This window comes from Dermacentor andersoni, chromosome 6 (assembly GCF_023375885.2).
Source record: "Dermacentor andersoni chromosome 6, qqDerAnde1_hic_scaffold, whole genome shotgun sequence".
Taxonomy (NCBI): domain Eukaryota; kingdom Metazoa; phylum Arthropoda; class Arachnida; order Ixodida; family Ixodidae; genus Dermacentor; species Dermacentor andersoni.
In genome coordinates, this window is record NC_092819.1 from 38,241,882 (window position 1) to 38,257,933 (window position 16,052).

The following is a 16,052-nucleotide window of genomic DNA, read 5'->3' on the forward strand; positions in this document are numbered from 1 at the left end:
AAAATAATGTAAAGTGTGATATTAAAGCTCTTAAACAATGTAGAAATCTAATGTGCACCCAAAGAAAAATGGACAAGAGTCTAGCATGTGTTGCACTATGGTGGCCGGCTCCCTTAAGTCAGCTCATCCGCAATACATTCCTGTTTTACGGTAAAGTGTACAAACGGTGCAAAGGCAGTTTTGGTTTCGTATCCTATTGCACAATTTTAGGCCCACTTGTTCTGGAAAAAAAAAAGGCGCGTATTAGAATCGAGTAAATACCGTAAGCAGACATTGTAAGCTACGGTTATTATTTGAAAATCTTCCTAGGGCAGGCCAGAAATGGGGTTTTTGACGGGAGATGACGTGTGTTCAACACAGTCACGGTCACTTAAGCTATTCCGAGACTACCACTGCCACTATAGGGGCTGCTTCACCATGGTGTTCGGGCGCATGCACACTGACTGGTCAGGTTCGAATTATGCAGTGAAGGCCAATTTCAGGATCAAAATAGTGAAAGTTGAAGCTATTAGAAATGTTGGTCGCCGGGACCTTTGGTTGAAATTGATTTCACCGAAAAAGCAAGATAGCCATAGTGACATGAATGGAAATTGACTGTATTACCACTTATGCAATGTGTTACATTTGCCGATGACCGCTTTGACTGGATAGCCACTGTTATAAGGTTATTGCTTTTGCTCAATATACGCTTAGTGTATCTGAAACTTCATGGACATTGTCATCAAATTGACAGCAACATTAACTAATTAATGCATTATATTCATTATTCATTGTTTCTGCTGGTGTTTTCTTCACCATCACTAAACCATGACAGTGTGAGCAATATCTTGGTCTGCTTGCCATTTGACAATATAACCTAAATATACATGGGAAGAATATTTCACCGGAAGTTCAGTTTAACAGAAGGGCACAGAGTATATGGTATACTCTAGTTTAGTGGGTATTCATGGAAGAGATAAGGAGTGGCCACGTGGATGCTTATACATAAAAGATTTCTGTATTTAGGCTGTTGTCATAACCATGGTAGCAGTTTCGTTACCATGGTTATTGAAAACCATCCGTGGTATGACCTTACACTATGCACGTGCAACTGGCTCTTGTTGGGGATGGCATTTCATTTGTTTGTATTTAAATATTTGTCAATTGAACAACCGATAATCATGTGAGCCAATTTCTGTAACTTCCGTTGCATCTGTCTCCAGTGAATCTCAGAAACTGATTTGAGTTTCAATAAGCACTGCCTGGGAAAGCTTTACAGTGTCTCCTTAATGTTGGTTTAACTCTTTTGTTGCCGTGACTATAGAAATTGATCAATTGATCAACAGTTGTTCTACACAATGTTAAACATTTCCATTTGAATTCTTCTAGCAGCATAATGCACCTTCTGAAATAACAACTGTACTTTTAACTATTTGTCAGATTTGACAAGCTTTGACTGGAGTTATCTTTGAAACTAGCCTCTACTGCTCCTAGCACTTCTTCAATAAATAGACACAAAATTTGCACTTTGGATGACTCGGCAATGTAATTTTTAAGTGACACCAGCCTTGAAGACACAGAAGCATGTCTCAGGCTGTCAATTTTACGATCCAACGTATAGACTATTTTAATGTCCCATACAACGGTGTATTCTCATGATTGCATGTTATTTTGATATCTGTGTTCGACTAATATCAAGTGCAACTTTATTTTCTCCACCATGGATTGCTTTTATGCATCACTGCTTCAACAGGATATGTACAAATTATTACGAGAAATCCTGCCCATTGTGTGAGGTTCTCACTCACACAAGAGCACACAGCCGATTTCAGACCAAACTTCAACCGAAACTTGGCTGGCTGTCTAATCTCTTACATTTGAACCACACCTGCCCAAGTGCCCTTATTCATTGCTGTACAGTATTGCGCAACACTCCACATTACTATACAGCACTTTGAAGGTACTGAACAAAGCATGTAGGGGCTCACGTGCCAGTTGAATGCAAACTAGACCACCGTTGTTGCACGGAAAAGCTGATCGAACACAATAATCGAGTATGAGAAGGCTTCTGCGTGCCCCCTGACCTGAAAACCATTGCTTTGCGAGCCGAAAGAATGCCATAAAAACAAACCAAGTGCCTGCTGCAATGAGTGAAAAGAAATGCTCCCTGTACAGTACCCGTTTTCACATTTGCGAAGCTACTGCACTTCTGCATGGTACGGGCATCACTGTGGCTTGTATGCGCGAGCAAATCTTCAAAATAATTTTTTTGTGTGATCTGAGTTACAAAAGCTGAGAACTAGATACCAGGTGCATATTTTGTATATTTTATCTTCTTATCGCTTTCAGTGCTTATACTAAAAATAGTAAGTTATTACTTTCATGTGTGTTCTTTACGATGATTCTTTGAAGTTTCACATAAGAATTCTCAAAAATGATCTGAGCAATTATTAATCCTATAGACTAATTCCAAACACAAAGGATCAGGCTATAATTTTATATATCGCAGTATACGTTCCGACTGCTATGTCCTGAAATAAAATTGTAAGAGATATAAGCACCGAAAATGAGCACACTTCTACCAGTAACAAACAAGTTGAGGTGTTACTAGAATAGGGTTTCAACAAGTGTAATCATTTGTTGGCTTAAGCAAGTACATTGATCTGGAATTTCGCATGGCATCACCACAAGTGTACAGTAATGGTGGCATACACTAATAGCAACCTTCACTTAAAGAAGAAAATAAAAAGGAAACTAGAGATGGCACTTTGCTTGCTGTAACTTGTGAGAAGTTTGGATTAACACAAATCAACTGTACTCCGACACAGTCATATTTTGCTGCTTGTCTTGGGGTCACTTGAAGATAGCTTTTCGCTACAACACTGCTTTTTCTTTTTCCTCTTTCATTCCAGCTTTAGGAAGTGGATCTGAAAGGGATTGACAAGTCCATTGGATCATAGTGGCATTTTAGGACAGAAGGAGACCTGCACTGAACCAAGACTCTCTCGCCAGTATTCTGTGTGTTTAGGCATTATCACATTTAAAATGCACCACACTTATACAGGATATTGCAACACGAAAACTTCCTCCCATTACATTTTTTTTTCACCCGTTGAAATTCTCCGCTCTTCTATAAGTAATATGTGCGGCAACAGAGGTTTTGTCATGTTTGCCTGTTAGTGAGATTAGCTGTCTTCCCGCCATCAATTCTAGTGTCGTCTGCCAGTGATAAAGTTGTTGGATCTTGCAGGGCCAGTGGACTGCTGCTATCCGATGAGGTACAGCACGGTACATTTATAGCAGTGCCTCATACAATGATTACTGCTTTTGATCATTTTGTGCAAAACCAGTTTAGACACAATGTTGCAATGTTTGAAATTATTGACTTCTCTAACCTACTCAGTGTGGTGGTGGCATTGGAGGAGCTGATAAATCATCGCTGGTACTAATGACATTTTACTCGCCAGTAGCAGCCTCTGAATCAAGCTTCACGTCAAAAATAACTGACGAAGAAAATTTCTGGCGATCATCATCATTGTTCTTAAATAACTAAACATTATCATGTAATAACAAACCGTGGACTGAAATCACCAGTGCCTGTATGTTCCTACCAGTCACTTAGTTTGTCAAGAGAATGAATGGTCAAGCACTACATACTGTTGTTTGTTGGGAGCAGCTGCTACTTCCAAATCAGTTTCAGTCCTTGCACCACAATTACCTGCAAGTCATTCACAAGATCCTGCAAATCCTAAGCATTCCCAGCAAATTGTGTTGCCCTCCCCTCCTTTTTTTTTGCACTGGTTAATGCGCATACTCTTGTAGCAGGTGCTGACAGACCTTGATGAGAGCTTTCTGTTTCTTGTACCAAACTGGGTGCCACAAGGTACACATACAATGCTCATTCAGAGGTGCTGATTAATGCAAGGTTGTGGTGTTTGGGCATGATGTAGTCTTGTGTACCATGCAATATTTAGGCCAGTGTGACAAGAGAGTGCCACACTTGTATACAGTGCCATTCTTTCTTTTGGTTCCTCACTGTCCTTGAGGCATTTTAAATGAGGTTGTGCGGCGCTTTTGTGATTGTTTAAAGTATCTTTGATGCGCCTTGTCATAGGCGAAGTGGGGAATGTTTTGCTCTCCAGCATGCTGCAGAGCCTAGAAATGTTAAATGTCTGTGCAGTGAGTGCTGTTTTTAGTTGTTTTTAAGCGAATTGCCATGTGTCGTGTACTATAGCGTGTTTTCTGTCTTGTAATGTATTTGTGAGTGACAGACCTGCTTAGGGGCTACGTTTTTAGATTAGTGTAGCCTGTCTCCCATACGGCACTTCCATAGCGTATATTATACAAACTGTGTCATTCGCTAACTCTTCCTGGGCTTTAGTCACTCGTTCCTTAAATCTGCTGTTGTAATCGCATGTGAGTGTGAGACTTATGTTTTGCTGTCTTGCAATAGTTATCTCTGTAACTTCACGCCATCTTGAGAAGGTTTGTGTTTGAGCCAAGCTATCTTAAAAGCTGTCAGTATTTTCTGTGCTCTCTCATGACCCAATGCTGATCTGTAGTTCTTGTGCTTTCTCGCAGTGGTAGGGTTTAGTGTAATGGAGAGCCAGTTGACGTAACTTTGACAAGGCTGGACTTTTGGAAGTGTTCATGAACAAACTTTTTGACTATTGCTGTTCTTTGTAAAATGTTCCTGTTTTTTACACACAGCTTGCCATCTGATGGTGTTCCTTACTGCAAATCATCTACATGAGAAAAAAAACCAGGGTTGTGCTCTAGCTGCACCAGCTTTGTTTGCTATCAGTTGTGTGCTAGTTAAGGCATCTCAGATGAGCTTTGCGACTGCAGCCAAGTGATTGTGATGGAAACATGCCATGAAGCCCAGAGACATGGCATAGGCCAGTGGGCGTTGTGTCTATTGGTGATGTGTGCAGAAGATATGCAGGATGTAGTAAGAGAGGCTAGTGCTGCATGTAGTGGCTCTTGTAGATCCTTGTTGATGCATTTAAATGAAGAGAAATGACAAAGAAGAGATATAAAGGAGAGCTTAGGATTCAACTTGTATGATATGAAATAGGGTTCAGAGTTTCCTGCTGAGAATGTACAAACCATGAAGCCATATTAACTGAGAGTGCATCAACAAGGTTCTGCAGTGTTGAGCGCTAACCTTATCTGGTCTTTCTCACACCATGCTCTCTGTGTGTCTGGAGTTGCTCTGCTATTGCAGTGAAGATGTTTCACTGTCAGGCTTAACAACGTCTACAATTGTTAGCGTACTGTAGACGTGACATTTTAAGCAGTGACTTGTATGTTTCATGCGCTTTTAGTGCGCTTTTCTTTGAAATGAAATTTTGATTTCTTGATTTATAGGAGAGTGTTATTCTTTGTGTTAAAGGTGGGAGAGGGTTTTGCCATCATTCTGACTCAGGGGCCAACTTAAACATCTAATCAAACTTGACAATATTTTTCTTTGACTTCTATTGAACTTGCCCCGACTCTGTGTGGGCTGCCTTTTTTGGTGCCAGCTAGGAGTGAGTGCATCTTGTTTGATGCATGCAAGTTGTTGTGAACAGGCGTTTGTTATGGGCATTGCTCGCAAGAGAAACTTGTCGGTGAAAGGGTGTGCCTTTGTTTAACTGGCATCACTTAGAATGTGATGCACATTTTTGTACGTCTGCAAGTTGCCTGCAGTCATTGTAATAGTAGTGCTATGGAATGAAGTACTGAAAAGGCTTTTCAAAAAAGCATTGATATTTTACACTGTTCATTTAGGCTCAGGTCTATATCGAGGGTCCTGCTGTTCTAGCATGTCCTTGAGCAAGTCAAAGCTATTCTTTGCCAGCTTCTGTCTTGGACTACTTGCCAGTCTGCTTTTGGTTTATTGTTTTGTAAGAACATCCATTCTGTGGTTCTTGTGGCTTACTTTATACTACGCAATTTAGGTCACATGTGAAGCTTATGGTACATTTGATTGGTTCCTACCGTACTCCAAGTTGGTTTGCAGCGATACAGAGGCCCCTTGTCGTTGGAGCCAGGGGAAAGCCTGCCTGAGCTGAATATTCAGCTGCTCCCTGAGCAGTGAGAGGAGGCACATGGCTGGAATTGTCATATCTCTGTTGCACTCCCAGCCCTTAAGTGAGAGCAACCTCGAGCACTCAGACTAAGAGTCAAGTCACACAAAAACATTTGTGGTTGCTTATTGGATGCTGCATAATTTCAAGCACACATTCTGTGTGTTGTGTGTGTATATACCTATACATATATTATTGCTCTGAACTCATTACTGGATTCTCCTTTGTTTATGATATTTTCACTCGTAGGTCATAGACGTATTTCATTGAAAAGAGTGTTGATAATGCTGCCACAAGAATGCTCGAAGCTAGGCGTGTCTTGCTTAGAAAACTGTCAGTTCTCAGTTTAGAACACTACCAGCAGTGATCCTCTGATCTTGGTACCATTGTCATATTTAAAAAGTTTATTAACAACCCCGAAAATGAGCATTACAGCTCTTCTGCAGGCTGATGATGGAGAGGGGTAGAATTAAGCTTCACTGAAAGAATGCCTCCGGTCTAGGGCTTGGATAATGATGAACACACACTAGTTAAGAGAAAGAGCCAGTATCAAGCTCAGTGTTTTTGTATTAGAAGGTCTTTCTGAACCATGTCTAAAACCTTTTACAGCGAAGCTGTATATGCCTAGGCAAAACATTCGGGGGCCACAGAAACCCTACTGCGGGGGTATGAACCATTGCAGTGGTCTCACGTGATGGACAGACAAATTTCTCATTGGGTAGGCGTAGAAATGCTTACACATGTAAAACATATACATTTATCTACATATTATTGCAGGGAAGAGGCACAGAGGGGGACGGGGTTAAGACAATTTCATGATGACATAGTTATCTCGCCGCAAACGTCTGGCGTGCCATTGGCTAGGCCGATAGTGATGTCGTTTCTCTCACAGCAGAGTACACGCGCAGCAGTCTCTCCGACTTCGCTATAGGTTCAAAAATGTGACCCTCTCTTTTAAACGAAATGTGCAGCCCCGATGTGTCACTTGGTAACTACGGTACATAACTGAGTGGTAAACACTATGATTAACGCATTACGAAACACAAAGGCCTAACATAATTCAGAAAGACTTTGATGAACCCACTGGATTAACACAATGAACCACTCGTTACACACTTCCATGATAGTGATTATGCAAAGCGCAGTTTGTGGCATTTCAAATAAATGATGTGATAAACCCAAGCCAAACATGTGCGTCACCTCAATAAGAAACACAGACTTAACCAGTAATTGAGAAAGACTTTAATAAATCGTCGGAATTAACCCAGCAATAAACATCGGGGCCGCACATTTCAGCTTCGCTGGGTTACCATCTGTATGAGTTGCATGGGCAGTAATCTTTTTTTCTTCTGTGTGATATGTAATGTCAAAACCAGTTTCTCAATTTGCTCAAGGACGTTCTAAGCTGCTGGACCTTGATTATGCTTTTTTTTGTCCAGATTATCTGAGCTATATATGCCTTTCTGTACCATAGTGTTAGTGCACACAAATAACTTTGTTTGGTGTGCCATTGTTAGTTACCTGTTGATAACAACAGGTGATTTTGGGGTAGCGCAAACTGGGTACAGTCATTACATTTAGAAAATAAAGTTCTGGGGGAAAGAGTAGTATAGGTTTGGAAAGAATTGCTTCTTATAAAGAAGTTGTGGTATAGTTTGTGTTATCTTTTTCGATGCAACAGTCTTGTACAAATGTATATTTTTGTCCCCATACTGTACATAGGATTGTATACACAAGGTGCATATATTAAATATTTTATTCCGTGTTATGCTTCATAACAAGCAATGTGTTGGTGTGCGTGGTTATTGTCACAATTTGGTCTGTAATTCACATGTGGAAGTTGCGCAATGTGTGAACGTTGCGGTATATGCCGTCCAGCATGTCCAGCCTTTCTTGTCTTTGCTGCGCTCATAGTTTGTGGCCTCTCAGAAGCTGTAATCTAAGCCTCATGCACTCTCTTGCCATGAACCTAACACATTTGTTACTCAAGCATGCATTCATTGGCAGTGACCACTTTGCTGACAAGCTTTTTCATTACGTCAGCGTTATGGACCTTGAACACTTAAATGTGAACATAAAATGTATCATCAGCATGTCATGTCAACAATTCAGCCATTGAAACATTGCCTCAACATGTAGCATATTAAAGGTTTAGATCACCAAGCTATACACAGAATTTAATGAGATCTTGCTAATAATCATGACGCAGCTCCTGTTAGACCTGAATGGCGGCTATGTCAAGGCCAAGATGGCCATTGGAGAGCCTTTCAGGCCAGCAGCATCTTTGCATCAGTGCTCCAGATGATCAAAATGAAATATTTATGCATTTGGGTACATACATATGAAGGATGTGAATACGCAAGTGGCGGTTGGCATATGTTCATAACATTTCTCGTAATAGAGTGTAAAGTTGACCGCCATGCTTGCTCTCTGCCCTTTCCAGGTGTTGTTCTCAAAACTGTGGTGAAAGCATACTTGAATGCAATTTTTTTTTTTTGTCGAGGCTGCAAGTTGCTGGTTGCACCTAAACAACAGACGAGCGCAACTTCTTGTCTTGAAATTCTCGGCCAAGCATTACTGCTCGGTTGAAAGACCACACATAAAAAAAAAAAAAAAAGAGAGAGAGAGAGAGAGAGAGAGAGAGAGAGAGAGAGAGAGAGAGAGAGAGAGAGAGAGAGAGAGAGAGAGAGAGAACTTGCATTTTCTTTCGTGGCAGCACTGACTCTGTTGGCAGAAGCCGACGATGTTACTGATGGCGCCAGGTCGCATTCGGTGCTAGCGCTCTCTATTCAGTCTTGGGCAACTCTGAAAGAGCGGGTAGAGACTTGTGATATTGAACTGCTGCGGCAGCTACGTAGCAGAAACGAACTCCAGTGGGCTATAAAAGAAGAGTGCTCGAGGGCGTTTTGTTGCTTTGTCTTCTGATACAAACGTTAGTTTCTGTGACAGCGGGACTTTCAAGCCTCAGCGTAAGCAGCTGGCGAGCCGCGTGGGACAGCGTCACGCTTTGAACGCCCCTGGTTTTTGGAATAAGGTTCCTTTTTTACTGCAGCAGCAGTTATTAGCTATCAACTTGGGTCTACTTGTCCGTCCATCCTGGCGCATAAGTTGCAACGGTTGTGCTCGTGAAGCTCCATGGCAACCGCTGCTCAGGTTCTAAGGGAAATCCAGGGGCGGCGCTCACGTCGATTGTTGTGCAAGCATCCTGAAGAACGAAAGGGACGAAGCAGCGGTGCGGTGCGCTGCAGCTGAACGTGACAGCAGGATGCTCGGGACAAGAGGTCACTGGCTAGCAGGGCGCGGAAATTTCATCGAATTTGGAAAGGTGAAAAAGATTTGCACAATGCATAGCATATGGGCTGAATTTTATATCAATCAATCAATCAATCCAATCAATCAATCAATCAATCAATCAATCAATCAATCAATCAATCAATCAATCTTGTTTATTAATCAAGAAACACTTGCTGGTGCAATAAAGTTAAAGGATTAGAAGAAATTGCTCAGTCAGTCAGTCACTGGACTGACTGACTCGAGTATCGGACCACGCCAGTCCAGTGACTGATTGGACTGGGCGAAAGTCTCAAGAATGCCTCTATTTGTTGTCGCATAAAGGGGTCCAAGGATCTGTACAATTGTTTGTTTGAATCTGATTGTGTTTGTCAGGGCGTATACCAATCTGGAAAACCTGGAATTGTCAGATAATTTCAACCCGTCTGGAAAAGTCTGGGAATTGTCAGGTAATTTGTCAAAAACTTGGCCAGGTCATGGAAATTGACAGACGGAAGTCTATGTGAATGTCGACAGAAACAATAAACGGCGGAGCAAGAGTGTACGAAGATGGCAAGGCCCTAGCTACTTTTGTTTCTAGGCGCCGGTTTGGCCAATGTTCGCACATTCATATCAAATAATAAATTAGGGACCAGACTAACACTCACGGGAGCAAGGCCCTTCCTCCGTGACGGGGGAAAAGAAATCGGCTTTCCTTTCTTCTTGCTTGCGGGACCTAGCTGTAAAATAGTTTTTGACCGCCCACTAAAAAAGAAATGAAAGGTGTAGCCAAGTCAGCAATCCAGGTTCGATCCAGGTTCAACCCATAGCTTGCACTCTTACTCTTTTTATGTCAATAATGCCAGTGCCTGCATCGAAGCGCAGTTGAGCAGCCAGTTCTAATGCCGCCCACAACTTTCATCACTAGCATAGTGATTTCTAAATGCTCTCCTCAGCTGCATGAGATCAGTCAGGGAATACATTTAGAATTGTCAGGGAAAACTTGGAAGACTCAGACAATTTGGAAAAAAAGTAATTTGGTTGACTCTAATTTGTGCAGTGTAGATGGAGGGAATGTGTCCCTTAGGTCCTCTAATAGCAGTTTCTAATACTGTGTGCTTTTCTTTGTTGAAGTGAACGCCGGAACGTTGAAGTTGAATTATGTCGACAAGTCGTAAAAAAGGGCAAGAGGCGTTTGGAATTACGTCCTGCCTACCACCGTGCTGGTACAATTTATTTCGAAATGTCAGTCTCAGTGTCTTTCTAGAATTCGTTTTAGCAAGGCTTTCCGTATATGAAGCAGGACCGGCGCCAGGATTTTTCGGTTGGGAATGGGGGAGGGGAGAGAAGGGCAGATCTTGATTATCGATTTTTGTTGGATGTGCAGGAGGGCACTCAATCACGTGTCGGTAGGAGGTGGACGATAGGAAGGTGGGGTGCACGAAAAGATATTGGTGTGCCTTTCGAGGCGACAGCACCCTTCCTACGTTTCCCTCGTAAGAGTGGCTTTCCCTCGTTAAGGGTATTGACTCGGAGAAGACTGACTTACAGTGAAAGAGACGCTACGATGCACCAAGTTAAAATTCATTAAATAGTAGGCATTTGGTCGAAATAGATATATCGCATATGACTCTGGAAGGTACCATTATTTTGTGAATAGAACGTTTGCGGTACTTTTCTCGACGTGTTAAAATTTTCGCTCGAGATGTGGACTCTCATGTTGGTTTTCTTCGCTTCTAGTTTTTTTTTTCTTTTTTACTGAATTGCTACATCTACTTTGCTGCGTTGCTTCGCAGTCAAGCTTAATACTTCTCATTCCGTACGTTTATCTTTGTGAACTTTAGTAAGAAAATATATGTTACGGCAATTGTTCTAGAAATATGGCCTCTGCCTGCGTCATCACTTCTCCTACGTTGGAGTGGATATCGCGTTTTAGTCGTTAGAATTAGGCACAGAATTCATCACGGGCAAGACTTCACAGGTGGCATCACAAGAAGCATCACTAAGCGACACAAACGGGACACAGGGTACACCCCGCATGCACTAACATGCAGAGAAAAGTGTAGCGAGCCCCTACGATACCAAATAATGCCGCACGTCAGAAAAAAAAAAAAGAAACGCATAAAAACAAGGCGCGCGCACACGCACGCACGCACGTACAAAGCATAAAAACCTAATGATCAACATGTGCCGCCATAATCGTTAGTGGCACTGGCTAACATTCCCAGTGTCAGATCCAGTGCACAAACACAAATACCCCACAAAAAGGTATATGGGAGGACCGGCGCCGCGGTGGCTCGATCTATAGGTTCGATAATTCGACTTCCACTTGCGGCAAGTTGTATTTACGTTCTCTTTCAGTTATTATCCCCTTTCCCTTGGCTTAGCTGTTCCTTGGCTTCATTGTCCATTGGCATCATGTGTGGTTTTAATTAATGAAAAAAAACAAGCCTTTGATTTCCCCTATTATTCTACTCGCTCATATAACAACGTAGTTCGTCTTACACTGACAGATGGTGCTTGCAGCAAACTGCAGGGCCCTGTGTAGTGTATAAGTTCATAACGCATGCGGGCGATTTCGAAGCGTCGCTGGAACGTCTGCACTGCGCAGACGACAAGCGCCAGCTGTGGCCACAAGGGGCCGTTCGTTACGTCTTCCGCGGTTACTAGGGGCCAACACCTCTGGAGAAATGTTGCGACATCGCTGCGTATGGAGTCTCCCGGCGCGACGTTCGCAAATTGTCACCCGAGGCGACCACAGTTTATTCGCGCGTAATTTCCGCATTGTGATTGCCCCGACGCCAGAAGGCGGAATGACAGGTCAAGTTCTCGCAGCGTCAGGCCTCGAGAAAGTATTAATCGAGGTCAACATCGTGCGCAGCCACCGAAATGCGCCTGTACGTACTTGCTTCGAAAGGAGTTGTATTCAGGTCGCTTTCAGTCACCCCTTTCGAGAAATTGATTTGTCTCTATGGACTGGACCGTATATGGTTGTTATATGAAAAAAAAAGGTAAGTGGGAAGGAAAGCAACGTTAGAGAGGGCTATTTCTGATTATGATTATTATGATTATGATTATGATTCGTGATTATGAGGCACGCCGTAGTGTGGAAGTGTGCGCATTAATTTTGAGCACCTCAATTACTTTTAACGGGCACCTAAATCTAAGTACACAATCATTTCCTTTTTGTATTTCACTTCCATCGAAATGCGGCCACCGCGACCGCTACCAAACCCGGGACCTTGAGCCCAGCAGCGCAATGCCATAGCCACAAAGCTATGGCCTCCCAAGACACAATGCCTTGGTTATCACAACACACAGTGAAGAAACTAAGGCTACGTCTCCCCCTCCCCCTTACACATACACACTCATGCATGCCGACACGCACACGCAGAGACGTACTGAGGGATAGAACGCAAATGTCAACAATACAAAAAATGCAGCAGATCCAATCTGTTGTAATCAATATATAACGAAGCTTACGAGGCAGTGTTAACGCGAACATTCTCATCGAGCTGAAGGATGTCCCGAATGAAAAGCTCTGCAATGCAATGCACATTTGAATACAACCAGCGTTACAGGGGTTGAAAGGGGCAAGCTGGCTTTCTGCGCCATTTGTTTGGGGTACCCGACCTCCCCTCGGAGGCGCAGATGTGGCCGTCCATGTGGTTGCCAGGCGGCGCAACGCATGCGCAACGTGAGGCAATCTGCCCCGGCGCTCTCTCTCCCGTCTCATCCCGGCTCTCCGCGTCGCGGTCCCCTCCTCATCTACACGAGCGGCCAACGACCTACACGGGCAGGCCGGCTCCTTACTGCTGCGGGTAAAGTAGTGTGAGTCGTCGCCCCTAGATGGCGCCGCCGTCCCGCAGCCGAGATATAAGCGAGATTAAAGCCCCTGCATCCATGCGCCACCGCCGCTTTCTTGGTCGGCGGAAACGTGTATGGAGGGGCTTTAAGCGAGATATAAGAAGGAAGAAGAAGCATGTACTTGCTGCGGTAAAGCTAGGGAAACGACGGAGCATGTTTTATTAGAATGTGAAGACGTCTACCCAGCGGTCGATTTAGGCACTACTGGCTTCCTTGAAGCCCTTGGGTTCAGCGGGAGCAGTGGAAAAGTAAAAATGTCCGCAATAGGCATTAGTAAGAGGCGATTGGAGGATTGGTGGACGAAAAGTAGGAAAACGACAAAAAACGGAGACGTACAAAAGCACAGTTAGCAATAGGGAATCAGAAAATTTGGGTGTGGGAGTTCATAGTGTTTACTTATTTATTTTTTTATTGTTTAACTTAGGTAGGACATTAGGCAGTATGATAGCAAGAGCTTGGTGGCGCAATCCACCGGCCCGTTCCAAAGGGGACGCTCATAACATCCATCCATCCGAGTGTGAGCTGTTCGGGTAGACAGCAGGAGCAGGTGGCAGCCACGGTCAGCAAGAGAGGCGCAGGGGGGTTGGCGCAGGGGGGTTCTCAAAGATTCGCTTTAAAATAAAGTTAATCATAAGAAGCTCACCCTATACGTATCTGCCTTAAATATAAGAATTTTCTGTCTATTGGGCATAAAAACAACATCATACTCTCACACACGGATATCATTCTTCAAGTTGTCCTGAAAGTAAACACTCAATGTAAGTAGAATAAAAAATACCGAGGACACCTAAGCACATCTTATGAGTTGTTAATGCGAAAGCATTAATGTCCAATTGAACGCCGCTTAGCGATACTTCGAGTTTTCCGCTGCGAGTAATGCACCACAGCGGCCCGTGCTGCCGAGCCACCAAGCAGCAGCCTGCGGTGCCAACGCCGCATGCCACCGACGTCCTGCGCGACGATAGACCGAGGAAGCAGCAGCGGCTACCAAGGCCGTGTTACGTTTCGCCTACAACGCGCGGTAATGCCGGCGCGGATGCAACGGACGCCGGGGCTTTGTTCAAAGCGGCGGACATTTTGGCCCGTCCGACGCCGCCGCGACGCCTACCCGCCAAGCGTGTCCAGGCGTGTTTCAGTGCCACGTGTCTTCGTGTGTGCGTGTGTGTGTGTGTGCCCTCGCTTGTCAAAGCGCGGCAGCCGGGGAGCGGAGTTCCCCGAATGAGGAGCCTGGACGTCTCTCGGCCCGACAGTTCGCGCCGTCGTGGGCTCCTGCTGCGCCGTCCCGTGACCTTCATCCCGTGACCTTCCCTCCTTCCCTTTTGGACCGCGACGCCGGGAGTATAAGAGCAGCTGCCCCCGGACGCCAAGAGAGAGGCTCCGATTTGTACTATTGAGTTACGTGCTCTCCCGTCTCTCCACTCCGGTCGACCTGACCGGCCGCTCTTTTGCTATGTTAGAATAAACAAGTTGTTCTGTTACCAGTCTTCTCATGCTTTGCCGGGACCTTCGGATGCTTCCAGTGCCCCAGGCCGCCAGGCCAACGCTACCCTTGGGACTTGCGACCCCTTTGGCAATAACGGGCGTCTGAACCGAGACCCCAACAACTCGTGCCAGCGGTACGATTACAACATCTGGTTGCCAGCGGTGAGATCGCGACAACGGAGGCCAGCAGCGAAGAGATGCGGTTGACTGTATGCTGAGCAGCACAACGACCATCCGGGAGCAGCGCAACGAGCCCTGTGTGATGACTGGTTGCCTGCAGCGGAACGACTGCGCGGAAGTCTTGGCTGCGAGGTTTGGTGAGTGCGGGACTTTCTTCTTCTGAGTTTTGCCAGGCTTTTGTTAGTGTTAGAAACAGAGCTGGTAATTGTGGTTGTCGTTGCTACCGGGTTAGTTTGCGGCAAGACAATAGTAGGCAGTAGAGAAAGCAGCATTCAGAGCAGCCATGGATTTGAAGTCGTTGCGCAAACCGAAATTGCTGGAGCTTGCAAGAGAGTTGGGTCTGGATGTCTCAGACAAACTCAGAAAACCAGAACTGCTAAGGGCTATTCTTGAGTTAGAAGCTGAGGATGACGAGCTGTCGGAATGCCTTGAGACCATTGAGGAGAGGGAGACGGCAAAAAGACAGGAGCGCGAACTTAAAGAACAAAAAGAGAAAGAAAAGGAAGAGCGCGACCGTCAACACGCGTTGGAAATGAAGCGTCTCGAGTTAGAGATGGAACGCGCTCGTAATGGAAGTCAGGCACACGGTGCAGGAGAACGAGTATTGTTCAAAATGACTGACCTGATGCGGCCGTTTAAGCTTGGAGAGGACATTGGTTTGTTCCTGGTTAACTTTGAGCGAACGTGCGAGAAGCAGGGGTTCTCTCGGGAAACGTGGCCACAGCGCTTGCTCACTTTGCTACCCGGCGAGGCGGCCGACGTAGTCGCTCGCTTGGAGAAAGAGGAGGCAGAGGATTTCGACAAAGTGAAATCGAGTCTGCTAAAAAAGTACCGGCTGTCAGCGGAGGCGTTCCGTCGGAAGTTCCGGGAAAATGAGAAAGGCAAAAGTGAGTCATATACAGAGTTTGCCTACAGGCTTATGTCAAACATGCAGGAGTGGCTCAAAGAAGAGAAAGCGTTTGGTGACCACGAGAAAGTTCTGCAGTGTTTCGGGCTAGAACAGTTTTATAGTCGGTTACCTGAGAACGTGCGGTACTGGGTCTTGGATAGGCCAGACGTTAGTACGGTGGCTAGAGCCGCTGAGTTAGCCGAGGAGTTTGTGACGCGTCGGGCTCGCGGAGCTAAGGACGGTCAAAAGGGTGAATTTGGCTCCAAGTTTGAGAGGCCGAAGTTCACACCCATGAGAGCAAAGGGGGATACACG

General features: G+C 44.7%; 1 protein-coding gene across 3 annotated transcripts in view; it reads left to right on the plus strand.

The window, feature by feature from the left end:
- The window catches only part of cnk (connector enhancer of ksr), a 39,546-nt gene extending 31,715 nt beyond the window's left edge, over positions 1–7,831 (plus strand). For all 3 annotated transcript variants that reach the window (XM_050170652.3, XM_050170653.3, XM_050170654.3), the window contains exon 20: positions 2,892–7,831. In XM_050170652.3, coding sequence (XP_050026609.2) covers positions 2,892–2,920 — 29 coding nt within the window. In that variant the 3' untranslated portion in view covers positions 2,921–7,831. The remainder of the gene's footprint in view (positions 1–2,891) is intronic.
- Positions 7,832–16,052: the final 8,221 nt, after the last annotated feature.